This window comes from Plasmodium knowlesi, assembly GCF_000006355.2.
Source record: "Plasmodium knowlesi strain H genome assembly, chromosome: 1".
Classification (NCBI taxonomy): domain Eukaryota; phylum Apicomplexa; class Aconoidasida; order Haemosporida; family Plasmodiidae; genus Plasmodium; species Plasmodium knowlesi.
Window position 1 is genome coordinate 540876 of NC_011902.2, and position 14040 is coordinate 554915.

At 42.6% G+C, this 14040-nt stretch overlaps 3 protein-coding genes across 3 annotated transcripts; 1 reads left to right on the forward strand and 2 right to left on the reverse strand.

Annotated features, from left to right (window-relative positions):
- Window positions 1-756: 756 nt before the first annotated feature.
- PKNH_0112000 (V-type proton ATPase subunit a, putative) lies at window positions 757-3878 on the forward strand (the record flags this gene model as incomplete). The annotated part of the gene is made up of 2 exons (XM_002257575.2): window positions 757-777; window positions 990-3878. 2 exons carry the CDS (start codon window positions 757-759, stop codon window positions 3876-3878), a joined length of 2910 nt encoding a protein of 969 aa, XP_002257611.2.
- A 645-nt stretch (window positions 3879-4523) lies between these two features.
- On the reverse strand, window positions 4524-5930 carry PKNH_0112100 (protein tyrosine phosphatase, putative; the record flags this gene model as incomplete). The annotated part of the gene is made up of 1 exon (XM_002257576.1): window positions 4524-5930. One exon carries the CDS (start codon window positions 5928-5930, stop codon window positions 4524-4526), a length of 1407 nt encoding a protein of 468 aa, XP_002257612.1.
- Window positions 5931-7219: 1289 nt separating this feature from the next.
- On the reverse strand, window positions 7220-13664 carry PKNH_0112200 (conserved Plasmodium protein, unknown function; the record flags this gene model as incomplete). The annotated part of the gene is made up of 3 exons (XM_002257577.1): window positions 7220-7450; window positions 7572-7637; window positions 7743-13664. The coding sequence occupies 3 exons, from the start codon at window positions 13662-13664 to the stop codon at window positions 7220-7222; spliced, it is 6219 nt and encodes a 2072-aa protein (XP_002257613.1).
- Between the last annotated feature and the right edge of the window lie 376 nt (window positions 13665-14040).

A 14040-nucleotide genomic window follows, 5' to 3' on the forward strand; every position in this document is an offset into this window, starting at 1 on the left:
CGCGTACACGTGCGTACGTACATGCGGGGCCGCAAAAAAAAAAAAAAAAAAAAAAAAAAAAAGGAAAAAATATATGCCCGTGCGTGTTTGTGTGGTTTGTGCGTTTTGCGTTAATTTTATTCTGAGGAAAGTGGTTCCTTCGATGGAAAAAGCGGAGAGAAAAAAAAAAAAAAAAAAAAATCCAGCCAAATTGCCCAGAGCAAGTGTAAGAGTAAGCGTAAGCGACAAATGATTGTCAATTTGTCGCCAAATCACCCAGGAAGTCACAACACAAGGAAAACAAATTAAAACACGAAAATTGAGAAAAGGGGAGGAACAGAAAAAAAAAAAAAAAAAAAAAAAAAAAAACGCCAGCTGAGTGAAACGCAAAATTGGGAGAAACAGAATGGCATGAAACATATGTGCAGAAAATTGGAGTGAAGCCTTTTTGCGCATGTTTCGATATTCCATCGCGTTGGCATTTGTTGAGTAAATAAGGGCGCATGCGAAACGTGTAGAGGTTGTCACGTGCATGCTGAATCAACCCCTTTGGAGTAGTAAGTGCGCAATCACCCCAAAGATCGTTCCACTTCACTGCGCCTTACCTCCATCTTACACGTTGCCTTTATTTTCGCTGCGTCCAATCACTCACTGTGGAGGACACAGACCCCTCTCTCCCCCGAAAGAACATCCTCTGTTCTACGTGACGCAGCTATATATGGTTGAGGTCACGCCGCATGAAGCCCCCCCACCCGTTGCCTTTTGAGATTTGTACCCATGGGAATATTCAGATCGGAGGTAAGCAGGCAGCCAGACCGAAGGGGCAGCTGCCGCGGGAGTGCTTCGCAATAGAAATGCACACATTACACGCATGCACATGTACATGTATCGCTTCTTCACATGTATCGCTTATTTACATGTATCGCTTCTTCACATGTATCGCTTCTTCACATGTATCGCTTATCCACATGTGTCGCTTATCCACATATGCTCGTTCGTTACCCCCTCAGACGATGAAGCACGGGACACTGGTCCTGCCTTCAGATCGAGCGAGGGAATACCTGGACTGTCTTGGTAAGAACGTCGACATACAGTTCATCGACATGAACGAGAAGACGATGAAGAGGCAATACAAAAAGTACATCCAGAGGATAGATGACATGGAGAGGATTCTTCGCTTTCTGGAAGAAAATATTAGGAAATTGCCAAATGTAAAAATAAAAAAAAGTAAGATTGATTCATTTTTGGAACACGACAATGTGTATGAATTGGATCAGGTGGAAGAATCACTAAACCGTCTTCATGTACAGTTTGTTCGTTTCTGCAACAACAACAAGGAACTTGTGGACGAGAGGAACAACGCTATAGAGGAGAAACACGTAATACTGACCGCCATGAATCAGTTGAATCCAGGTGCAACGAAAAATGGGAATGTTAGTAAAAGGCTTCCGGAAAGTACTCTACCCTACGATGAGGTGAATGACGAAAGTATATCTCTACAAACGAACATGATGAAGGATGGAATAAGCATGATGATGTTCACGAATATATCTGGTGTAATCAAAACGAAGGATCAGGAAAGTTTCAGCCGAACCATTTTTAGGGCCTTAAGAGGAAACACATATACCTACTTCCAAAGTATTGATGAGAGTGGAGATTCTTCCAGTGGTGGAGTAATGGATGGAGTGAATGACATGGATGAGGGTGTGGGTGGTGGTGGAGCAACCACCTGCATGAACAACGGAAGCGATGATGATGTTACGGATGGAGGTAACGACATGAACAATGAGAAAGAGAAGAAGAATGAGCCCAAGAGTGTCTTCGTTGTATACTGCCAAGGATCATCGCAAAGTAACATATATCAGAAAATATTAAAAATATGTAAGGCATACGATGTAAAGACATACGATTGGCCGAAAACATATGAGCAAGCAAGGCAAAGGTTGAAGGAGCTAAAGGAAATAATTACAGATAAGCAGAAGGCATTGAAGGCATATGAGGAATACTTCATAAATGAAATATTTGTTCTGATTAATGTGGTTGAGCCGAATAAGAATAGTTTGATAGAGGAATGGAAGTTGTTTTGTAAGAAGGAGAGATACATATATAATAGTTTGAACTGCTTCGAAGGAAGTGATATAACGTTGAGGTGTGATTGTTGGTTTAGTGCAAACGATGAGGAAAAAATTAGGCACATGCTGATTACCAAGTCATCCAACGATTTAGTATCAGCCTTGTTGTTGTCTGATAAGGTACTTACTCCAAATATATCACCTCCGACTTATATTAAGACGAATAAATTTACCAAGTCCTATCAATCGATGGTAGATACATATGGAATCCCTCGTTATGGAGAAATTAATCCAGCCATTTCTACGATTATCACTTTTCCTTTTCTCTTTGGCATTATGTATGGGGATGTAGGACATGGAGTTTGTATCTTCCTGTTTGCTCTCTTCCTAATTCTCATTAACAATCGTATAAAGAACAAGAGTAAAAATGAAATGGTGAGTATGTTACTGGATGGAAGGTACATGTTACTGTTGATGGGGTTCTTTGCTATTTACGCAGGGGTACTTTACAATGATTTTTTCTCTATGCCGTTAAATTTATTCACTTCGATGTTTGAAGTGGATAGACAAGTCGATTCCGTTACTTATTACAAGAGGAGGCAAGTTATGAATGAAGCTAGTGGACAGATGGAAGATGCAGATCCTTACATTTTTGGTTTTGATGCAAAGTGGCTAGGAGCAGAAAATGAATTGACATACATTAATTCCTTTAAAATGAAATTTTCAATTATTATTGGATTTCTACATATGACATTTGGTGTATTGATGAAAGGATTGAATGCATTACATTATCGAAGGAAAATGGATTTTTTTTTTGAATTTCTGCCTCAGCTGATGATGATGTTATCTATTATTGGCTACCTAGTTTTTTTAATTATTTACAAGTGGGTAACTCCTATAGGTTACGGTGGGTACAAGAAGCAGGGTATCATCAACACCGTTATAAATATGTACTTGATGAAGGACTTAACACCGGATAACCAGTTTTATGCTCATCAAGGATTGGTGCAGGCTTTCCTCATTGCTATATTTGTTCTATGCATCCCCCTCATGTTTGTGTGTAAGCCTGCCATTAGAACGTACCACATTATGAAGGAAAAGAAGAGCAGAGGAAGTATATCATCTAGGGGAGGAAGCTACTCCCACCACGAGGAGAAGGAAATGACACACACGTTTAACCACTTGGTAGGCGTGGGTAACGGTGTGAACAGCGCAAATCCTGGCAACGGTACTTCCAGCTCTCCATCCCTACATAAACGAAGCCCCAATATGACCTTTGGTGGTACCAACAATAATCGTGAAGACGACTACCTCTCCCCCAGAAGGCGCAATAAACCGACAGATGATGAGATGGAAGCCCACCTCCTTAGCCCGACCGCCCCCGAAGATCAGGAAGGCATGGTAGAATCCTTTGGAGCGGGATCCATTGGAGAGGCTCACCATGAAGAGAACATCTCGGAAATATGGATAGAACAACTCATCGAAACGATAGAATTCATTCTAGGTTTAATCAGTAACACCGCTTCGTATTTGCGTCTGTGGGCCCTGTCTCTAGCGCATCAGCAGTTGTCCTTTGTCTTTTTTGAGCAGACCATTTTGAATTCGCTAAGAAAGGATAGCTTTATGTCGGTACTTATTAACCTCATTGTGTTTTCTCAGCTCTTCTCTATCCTTACCATCGCAGTCATCCTGTGCATGGACACTCTTGAGTGCTTCTTGCACTCCTTGCGACTGCAATGGGTGGAATTCCAGAACAAATTCTACAAGGGTGACGGAATTCCTTTCCGCCCCTTCAACATTAAGAAGGTGCTCTCTGAAAGTGACTAAGGGTGGGGAGGAGCCATGTGAAGAGTCACACATAGTATAACGCGGTCCTCTTTATCGTTGCCACCCCTTCCACTACCGAGAGCATATTCTTTTCATTTCAACTATCCGCTCGTGCGTACAGGCTGCGTACAGGCTGCGTACAGGCTGCGTACAGGCTGCGTACAGGCTGCTTACAGGCTGCTTACACGCGATATGCACACAGCTTGTGCGCACTTCCTATGCTTTATTTATTTTTTTTTTTATTATTTTTTTTATATATATTTTTTTATTATTTTTATATATATATATTTTTTTTGTTGTTGCCATGGTTACATCCAACTTGTGATCGGTTTACACCCTCTCCCCTACTGACATGTGAAAAAAATTGTTTTTTTTTCCAACCATTTTTTTCGGTGCGCCACGTCTGGTGCGGATGTTGAAGGGTCTATCTAATTTGCAAGGAGTTCAGGAGGGAGTGGACAAGAGCATGTTCATTATTTTGGTTAGTTAATTTTTCCCACCATCCCTCACCGTGGTAAGGATCTAATTTACATGTGCGTTTCACGTTATGTAAACATATGAGTGGAACAAAAAAAAAAAAAAAAAAAAAGAAAAAAAAGAAAGTAAATAAAAACAAATTAACGCAGTGAGGAGGAGATGATTAAATTATCTAGTGGTTGCCCCCCCTCCCCCCTGTAGCTGTAGAACCTCCCGTAGCTTCAGATATGCCTCGTCATTACAGGGAAGGCGACTAAAAAGTTGTGTGTCCAATTGAAGTCGTTGCATGAAGTTGCCGACATGGGAGCGAACAATCGTTTGGGTCAAGTCGGTTGAATCGGCAAGGTCACCATGAAAAAAGGATTTACATATTTTCGCAAAACGCTCAAAGAGGGGAGTGCACACATCTTCGAAGGTAGGATCAAGCACCAACAAGTAGAATGCACGGAAGTGCCTTGTCAACACGTAGTTAAAGCGTTCATCTATCTGTATGGGTTTTGTAGTCTCCGTGTCTGTGCAGGTGTCTAAATCTGTGGAGAAACTATTCATGTTGGTCAATGTGAGTTCCTTACCCGTTGCAGAGATTCGGAAAATGAATGTAACTTCCTCTGTGGGGTGAATATATTGGGGAGATTCCTCCAGAGTTGCTACCTCCGTGCTACCGACGAGGTCGGTTGGTTCCTTGCCAAAACTCCGAAGGCGCTTGCGCAACACAAAGAGACGCAATAACTGTGAAACGAAACTCAAGTTAGGGTTAGACAGAGGGCGTTGCCTCTTCACCAAGTCGAATGCATCTGCAAAAGATAACTCCAAGTGGGTCATGAGAAAAAATATAATTACGATGACAGATCTGGAAACTCCTTTTTTACAATGCACAAGAATTTTATTTCCTTCATTACTACTTAGTATTTCTTCGATATAGTGAGCGGCATCTAGCAGAGTGTAAAAAATATCTTGTCGCAAGTCATCCTTCACGTAGTAGGTTCTGTAGGAATGAGAGCCTTCAAATTTATTTGGGCATTCCTCCCCTCCCATGTTAACAATGTGGGTGATATATTTTTTTCTCATTTCTTCATCGTTCGATGCGAATTCATATCCACTTAGCAATAATCGACCATCCAAGAGCTCCGTGCAAGTGGAGCTGCTCGCGGTCAGAACATCTTCCTTGTCCGACATGGGGGTGCCACTTGGGGGATCATCGCCGTGTTCATCATCGCAATCATCTCCGCCATCTTCATCCTGTTTTTCTTTTTTTTCTTTTTTTTTTTCTTCTTCCTTCTTCCGTCTAAACGAGCTCAAGTTCAAGTTCAACCTGTCCACTTTGATCCCCCGAATGGACATCTGGATGGTCCCTTTTGAGGTGCCCAACGGAGGAAACTCTCCTTCTCCTTCTTCTTTTCCTCCTCCTGCACCTCCTCCTCCTTCGTCTTCCTGCGAGTGGGTGGTGTCATCTTTGGTCAGGGAGATATTTCTTCTCTCCTCGTCGTCTTCGCTATTACCGCCAGGGCGCGCGGCATTCACGCGCTTTGTGCCACAGACGCCGCGCAAGCCGGTCACCCCCTCGTCCTCTACCATCTAGTTGTCCACCAAGTCGGAGCATCCCTTTTTGCTTAAACAGAGGTTGAAGCAGTTATAGACAAATCCACATGCAAGATGAACATGGAGGAAACGCACTTCTGTGTTAGTCCACACGAATGGTACTTTTCCCTTCGGAGAGAACTCACTTTGATGGATTAGCAAATTTTTTTGTGCCTCCGCAATTTTCCCCTGGGGAGGATGAATAACTAAAGGGGGGAGGATACTTCCTCTTGGTGATTAAAGTAAATAACGGAAAAGTAATGACTACCTCTCGCATGCTCGTTACTTGGGACACAGCTCCGATGAATAAACCTTCCTCTTCCCTCCCTCAATAGCAATCTCCTTCGTGTCCTTATGTATGGTGGAACTATCATAACAATATTTGCTTGTCTCCCTGGGTCAAAATTATGGCATTCCTCTTTCGGATTTTTTTTTTTTTTTTTTTTTTTTTTTTTTTTTTTTACGCCGACGGAAGAATAAATCTTTTTTCCAGCTGTGTGTGCGTCAATGGGGATTAAGTTGGAGGAAGGGTTTTCCCCGCGAGGTTCCACCGACGACGTTAAAAGCCTGCCACGTTAAACAGTAATATCCCCGGGAGTTATGACACACCGTACACTGGGGACGAACGGAACGAAGAGGAGGTGATGCCCTGTATATGCCTTAACTCCCCCGCGTTGTTTCGTTCGTTACCAAGTGTGCGGTGTGTCATTCCTGGATGATCAGGTCTCACTATTTGGTTAAGTCATCACATCTCCACTGCGCCTTCCACCTTTTTCTTCTTTATTAATTCTTTATATGGAGATATTTCGCATGTGAGGTCCCCATATCGCGATGCTAAGATAAAACCTCTTCACCGTGACGCAAGTTTCTTAATTACAAAAACAGAACGCCATGTTGGGTAGGTTTGAACGTTGTTGTATGTGTGTGTACGACATGCACACAGTGACAGGTGGAGGAACACAAACAACACAAATGTAGCACACGTGTGCATTTACTACCAATTTGCCTGCACGGGTCATACACTTTTTTTTGCAAAAATGGGGTACGCACAAAGTGAGTGAAAAAAAAAAATATACTCTGTGTGTGAAGGGTGACGTTGGGAAGACATACGAACAGTGGATCCCCACAAGGGGAGAGGGACAAAAGGAAAGAAAACAAGTAATGCAATTGTAGAAGTACATGTGTTGTATCCAATTTGAATGATCCTCCAAAAGCAATCGCACAAAGTGTCACAAGGACGGTCACAAGGACGGTCACCATGTTGTTACAAAAAATTCAGCAACGTGTCAAACATATTTAAAATAAAAAACAGTAGCTTTTGCCTGACCAAGCAATCTTTTTTTCCTATCCAGAGGGGTTAAAAAAATGGAGAAATGCTTCCACTCATCTTCGCCCATTTTAATGTGGGCTGTGTAGGTGATGTTCATCCCTTGGCTTCTCACATTGACCTCCCTGATGATTTTATTTTTTAAAATCAGCTTCACGTTACATGAGTGGAAATCTCGCACAGGGGCCGCCTTAAGAGGGAGGGGAAGGAAAAAGGAAGGGAAAACGTGAAACACCATAAACATAGGGTGATATGAGCCAGCAGAAAAAGGTGCCTTCCTTTTTCCCCCTATATCGCGTCTTGTATGTTACCTTGCGGGAGACCAATTGACCCACACACTTGAGGGACTCCACTTCACAGGATGCCTTTCCTTTGATCTGCGGATATAGGAGGTAGGTAGACAATTAGAAATGAAGCTTCACTATACGCGCGGGGAGAATGGGGAAACCAACTGTGTAGGCCACCATGTCACTTATACTCACCGATCTGTACACGTAGGTCGAACTGGTAACATAGGGGACTGCCACTGATGATAATATACGAGGAGGAGTTGGCAAATCCATCCGGAAGACAACCTCCAAATACACCTTGATGAAGGCCAAAACTTTTTTTTTATTCACCATGCCGTCTCTAAAGAACTGATGATAAAGATCCTTTATTTTCTGAACATGTTCATAAAAAAAAAATTTGGATGCCGCCACTTTCCATTGGGTCATTATGTAGTCAAAGACATCTGGAAAATTCTTCCCCTGTGTCTCTCTCACCTCTTTTGCAAAAATGTTGTTTCTCATCCTTTTTACCTTCCTCTTGTTTAAGTAAAAATGCACCAGGTCGTGTAAAGTGCAATTGCCTATGTTGAAGACGGCTTGGTGTCCCCCGCTTCGTTGGCCCCTCCATTCGAAGCTCTCATTACCGTTCCTTTCATCACTGCTCTCACCACTACTACTTCCGATAGTATCTGTATGGCTATCCACGGAAGGTGCTTTAACCACGGAGGACGGACTGAGGAACAAAAAGGGGATCACCTTGTGCCGCAAGAAGGAGCACAACACGAACGTGGATTTCAAGAAGACCACATAAAGAAATAGGACCCTTTTGGACAACCCCGCGAACAAATGCTTTATACCGCCAAGGGTTAGGATTCCCAGTGTAGTCTCCACCAGAGCGGTCATAATCCTTTCTATGTTGCACACAAAATAACTGAGCGTGAAATTTATTTCATCCCGAATATCACCGACTAGAGTTAGAACATCTTCTACAGCTCGGTACATGTTCATTTGTATCTTCACAAAAAAGCCATAAAGAAAAAAATTTTGCTGAAAAATGCGTAACTCCTTAATGCACTGCTCAGAGATCAATAAATATTTTATCGGACTTAAAAAAGTTTTCCAATCCCCATACGACTTGTTCCTCTTTCGAAAAAAGAAGTTACAGTAATTTAATAAAGCTTTCAACCACAGCTTCACATCTCCACTGCTTGCCAAGACAAACAACTTTCCAAAGATAGCATAGCCATGTTTGTAAAATCCTGCACACATACAATATTTACCTGACCTGTACAGGTAAAAAAGGGAACTTTCATTTTTTTTTAAATTGGCTACTTGAACATTTTCTTCCGATGTTACTTTTTCTTGGTGTTGTAACTTTATGTACATATTATGCACTTTCCTTCGCAGGGACTTGTTCGACATAGACGAAACGGAGCTGCAGTCGGACGGGTTGTCCCGCTCCGTTGAGCTGAGTTGGCCGTCTGATGAGGCGCACGTGGATGGGGGGGTGTCACTACTACGGTTGCTATCGTCGCTATCGTCGCTATCGTGGCTATCGTTGATATCGTTGCTATCGCTGATACCATCGGCACTACCGTTGCTACTGTTTCTGTTACTTCCATCTCCAGAGTACCCCCGTGCTGTTACTTTTTCCTTCCCCCACACTTGGTTTACATTACCTACCAAATTTACCTGACCTGTACATATATTTTTTTTTTTTTTTTTTTTTTTTTTTTGGCTTGTCCCCCTGACTGCATGCCAAAATGGTGTGGCTTTCTCCTTAAACGGAAAAATATGATTTAAGATACTGAGGAAAACGTAAACCTTCTTTCGTAGGACCGTCGATACTTCTTCTCCCTTCCCGTAACTGACAAGGGATAATTGAAAGAGGTGTCTCACGTTGTGATAGCTAGCTGGATGGTCATTCTCACGCTGACAAATGTTGAAGGTTTGAAAAAATTTACTTCTCTTAAGAAAATAAGCGCGGCTATCACCCTTAACACGGCTAACGGGTATATCGGGGGAAGTATTTTTTTTTGTTTTTTTCTCCTCTTCTGTTAATTGGCTAGACGATACGCCATATTCGTCGTTTGCTTTTCCACGGGAGGAATAATCCTCTTCGGTGTCCTGACCATCTATGAGCAAATAAAAAAAGGGGTCCTTCAAAATGTGCACCATTTTTTCCGCACGGAGTGTGAAGAGGAGATGGAAGAATGGAACAAACTCGTTGCTACAAAATGACTGGAAAAGGCAGTTCAGGAGGTGTTCATTTGTGCAATTTCCTAAGTTGGTGGCTACGCTGAGCAGGCACGTCTGCATAGCACTTTTGAAGGCAGCACTTTGCTGATAGGGAGAGGAGTTGTTGCTCTCCCCAGGTCGATCGTTCAATCTGTGCTTTAGCAGATCGTTTAGGAAGAGATCAAAATTTGTCTCGTCGCGGGTTTCCATATCTGATGATGTAATGTTTCCTCCTATCCCCCTAATCGCATGTAGCCTGTCAGCATGGTTCAGATGAGTTTCAATATGCGTGTAGTATTTACTTCTTCCTCTGTTGGTAAAATTGGACTTGTCCTCCATGTGGGCACCTCTACCTATGCCGTAGACATTCTTACTTGTGTGATATGTTTCTCCAATCGCTGCACTTTTCTCGACACCCTCCATGGGGGTATCTACATTGGAATCCCCGTTGTTGTGAAGAAAAAACTGGAAGAAAGAATTAAACAGATTGAGAAAATCCCGCACGTCCTCATCGCACACAATATACTTGCTAAGAATAGTGAGCGTTTTTAAAATGCACAGTTTGGTCGATACACTGTCAGCGCTATATCTGCACAGGAATAACAACAATCTTATAAACATAATTTTGTAAAGAGTGGAATCATCTGGAATGTTTTCTCCCGATGATAATCCCTCACTATCGTGATGAACTGGACCGAAATCATGTGCCCTGTTAACTCCTCTGCGGTCGTAATGTCGATTATATATATTTTTTTTTTTTTTTTTTAAAAATGCATTCTTAAACTGGAAAAAAAATGACTCTTCCGAAGTGAAGTATTTTATTTTATCCTCGCACATAAAGCTGTGGAGACTTATTTTATTTTTCATTAGCCACTTGTAGCAGTACAGGAAAATTTTTTCTTTTCCAAGTTTCTCTCGTTTGTCTGTTTTAACTTGTTCATACAATAAATCCTTAATTGTGTTCTGCTTGAGTGGACTGTTTTTATCGTTACTTATTTCGCTAATGGCATCGCTTAGTGAGCTTTCTCCTGAGTTCTCCTCGGCTTGGTCTTCAGTATAAGGTGTGGTGGTCTTCCTACTGTTCAGTAATGATCCATCTTCCCTCTTGGATGGGGCATTACTTTCTTTTCTGGAATGGATCCTTTTCACTGCTTTCCCTTCCTCTTGGTCAGTGTGCTCTTTGGATGAGTGGATCTCCCATGCTGCCTCGAGATCCTCCTTCAGGTGTTTCTCCTTCTCTTGCTTATTCGATTGTTCCTGTTCCTTCCCCGCGCGCCCTCCCTTTCCCCTTATCCTCAGTGTTATGTCCAAATTTTTCACATTAATGTCACTGGATTGTTCGTTCTCCTTCGCCAACTGGACAAACTTCCCAAAGAAGAGGTCCACCCTTCGCTTTCTATTGTTCTCCTCCAGATTTGCCAAATTGGACATGTTCTCCTGTGCGAAGTGTTCTTCCTCGGCGTCGCTTCCGTCACGTACGCCACGTACACCGATATCGTCGCTGTCGACACTTTCGGCACTATCGCTCAACGTTATTGTAAAACAAAATTGCCCCTTGTGTTCCTCATCCATGTTATCGTTTTCGCAGTTCGATCTTTTTTTTTGCTCGCGTTGGGAGGGAATTTCCTTATCGGGAAAAATGGGCAGCAGGTCTCGTGCAGTTCCTGGCGCCAGATTTTCCCCTACCCCCTTTGCAGAATCGAGTGTATATTTATGGTCTCCTTCGGGGTAGCTCTTCCGCTGGATCATCTCTACGGGGAGATTATCCCTCATGGTACACACAAAGTTCTGAATAAACGGGTCGCGGTGCGTTCGACTCAAAATGGGTAAGTAGTTTATTTGGACAGGGTTCGCATGGGTATAGGTTGTGGCGCCTTCACTTGTGTTTTCTTCTTTGCAATGATTAGCAAGGTGTGGTGAAATGGGTCCCCCTTTTTTTCTCGTGCGGGGATGATAATTACCCTCCTTTTTGTCTGAACGGGTCAGGTAATTACCCTCCTTTTTGTCTGAACGGGTCAGGTAATTACCCTCCTTTTTGTCTGAACGGGTCAGGTAATTATCCCCCCTTTTGCCTGAACGGGTCAGGTAATTTTTCCCACTCGACGCTTTAAAAAATTGATACACAATTTTCACAAACATGAAAAGGGCAGGGCTGTCGCCACGACAGAGGGGAAGACGATTTAGCCATTCTATCAATTCGTATTCTCGGACAGTGGACACGAAGAAGAAATAGGCAAAGTGAAAGTTGTTCATCCGTTGGTTGAATGTGTTTATTTTCCCTGACATGTCATCCACAAATGGGAATATATGAATGCTATTTTTTTTAATCAAAAAGAGCAAACTTTTGAGAGCTAAATATGTTAGTTGTCTCCTCTTCATGAGCTCTGTTTGGGGTACCATCAACAGAAATTTAATGCAAATAATTTGCAAAATTTTGAGGAACTCATTTTGATGGCTCAACACAGTTGTACTGTGGAAGTACGCACGCAGAATAGTTATGGCCACCTCTTCACTGGTGCAGAGATGTTCCTCTTCATGGAACATATTGTTTATCATTTTCCAAAACTTTCTAAAAAGAAAGTAACTTACGTATGGCACCATGTGGTTCATTCTGTTCGCAATTTTTGATAGGTACATAATTATGGTGAACGTGAATGGATTGTCCAGGATGGGCCCTTTTTTGTGTTCCCTACGAGATTGCTTTCCCCTTTGTGTGTGATTTTGTTTTTTGGCTTGGTCCACATTCGTATCGGTTAATCCATTTGGAGGGGATCCCCCCATATCCCTTTGGCGGATCTTCCCCCCAAGATGGGGTTCCCAAATATTCTCCTCGCTACATTCCCCTGTCTGTATCTGGGTTCCACTACCTGGGCGATCTTCTCCAATGGTAGGCACAGGTATGGTTCCCTTCTCCGTGGAAGATTCCCCAATGATGTGCTTACCCGGTGTGGGAATTTCCCGTCCAGTGGATCGTCCCATCGCACTGTGGTAGAGGCCTCTCACCACGTGGTAGAGAACATCATGCGAGAGAAAAGGAGTCCACCGGGTGAGGACACGCAGAGCCAAATTGAATTCATCAAAATTTATTCTTTTAAAAATTACTCTCAAAACCATGTGTACCAGATGATTACATCCACTCAAGTGTTGGCAAAAGAGGAAACAAAGTTTGAATCCATAAGTTCTGCTTAATTGGTCTTCCCCATTGAGGAGGTTAATAACGTTTAGGGTTACAAAATCACTTATGAAGATGGCTTCATTTTTTCGAACCACATAGGAATGATCCATATGTTTTCCCTTTTGGAAGGAATAAATGGGGAAAAAGAGATCTTCAATTTTTTTTGAATTTTTGGCTAGCTGACAATAGACATAGTTTTTTATGCCCGAGTGTGGACTCAACTTTATCACGTCGAGAAGGAGAAGAATACAACTGTAGGCAACTGTATAACTAGTAATATTACTCTGTTCATTTTTCAGTAAAATATGTTTAATGTTTTCTACATCAGTCGACGTTAATAATTTTTTTTCTTCCACTTGATCGAAGTAGACCACATGAGACAACAGAGAGATATAGCTGAAGAAGCTTTCTAAGGTTGGGTTGGTGTTTTTTAAAACGTTTTTCACTTCGAAGTATGTGTTCACGTAATTCTGTTCCTCTAGAAAGAAGTAATTTGAGTAGCTCAAAAATTCATACTTGTCTTCTTCATCCATTGAGGGGGTGGCCAATAAAGGAACATGTTGGGGAATCTCTCCCCGTTGGACATTCTGCTCCTCATTCTTGCTACCCCCGGTGATTCCAGAAGTGATTGTCACCTCGCCCACCTCTAGGGGGGCTTCTCCACCAACCCTGGAGCCATTCACCGACGAGTCCTCTACCCCCTCCACTTCATAGCCCCCCATATTTCTATTGCTTAACCATTGGCAGGAAGCCTCCTCTCTAACTTTTAACTTTTTCCTCTTTTAGATTTTACGATGTTCCCCTGTGCGTCTTCCCTAATGGACGAGAACCTTTCGTTTCCTAAAATTGTAAAACTTCCAAAGGAGAGAAAACCTTCCTCTTGGCATGAAGAAGCTCACGCAAATGCGTGTCGTGTGCGCCGAGGGTTTCCAGCTGACAGTTGCTCTGTAAGCTTCACCGAGGGAAAAAAGGTACCTTCTTTTTCTCCACGGGCGAAGCGGTCTCTATGATGCCTTGGCCAAGCTCCCACATGAAGGATTCCCCTCCGCGATACGGAAGATGCAGGCGATGCGGACAAAGTAGGAGAGAGGAAACTCC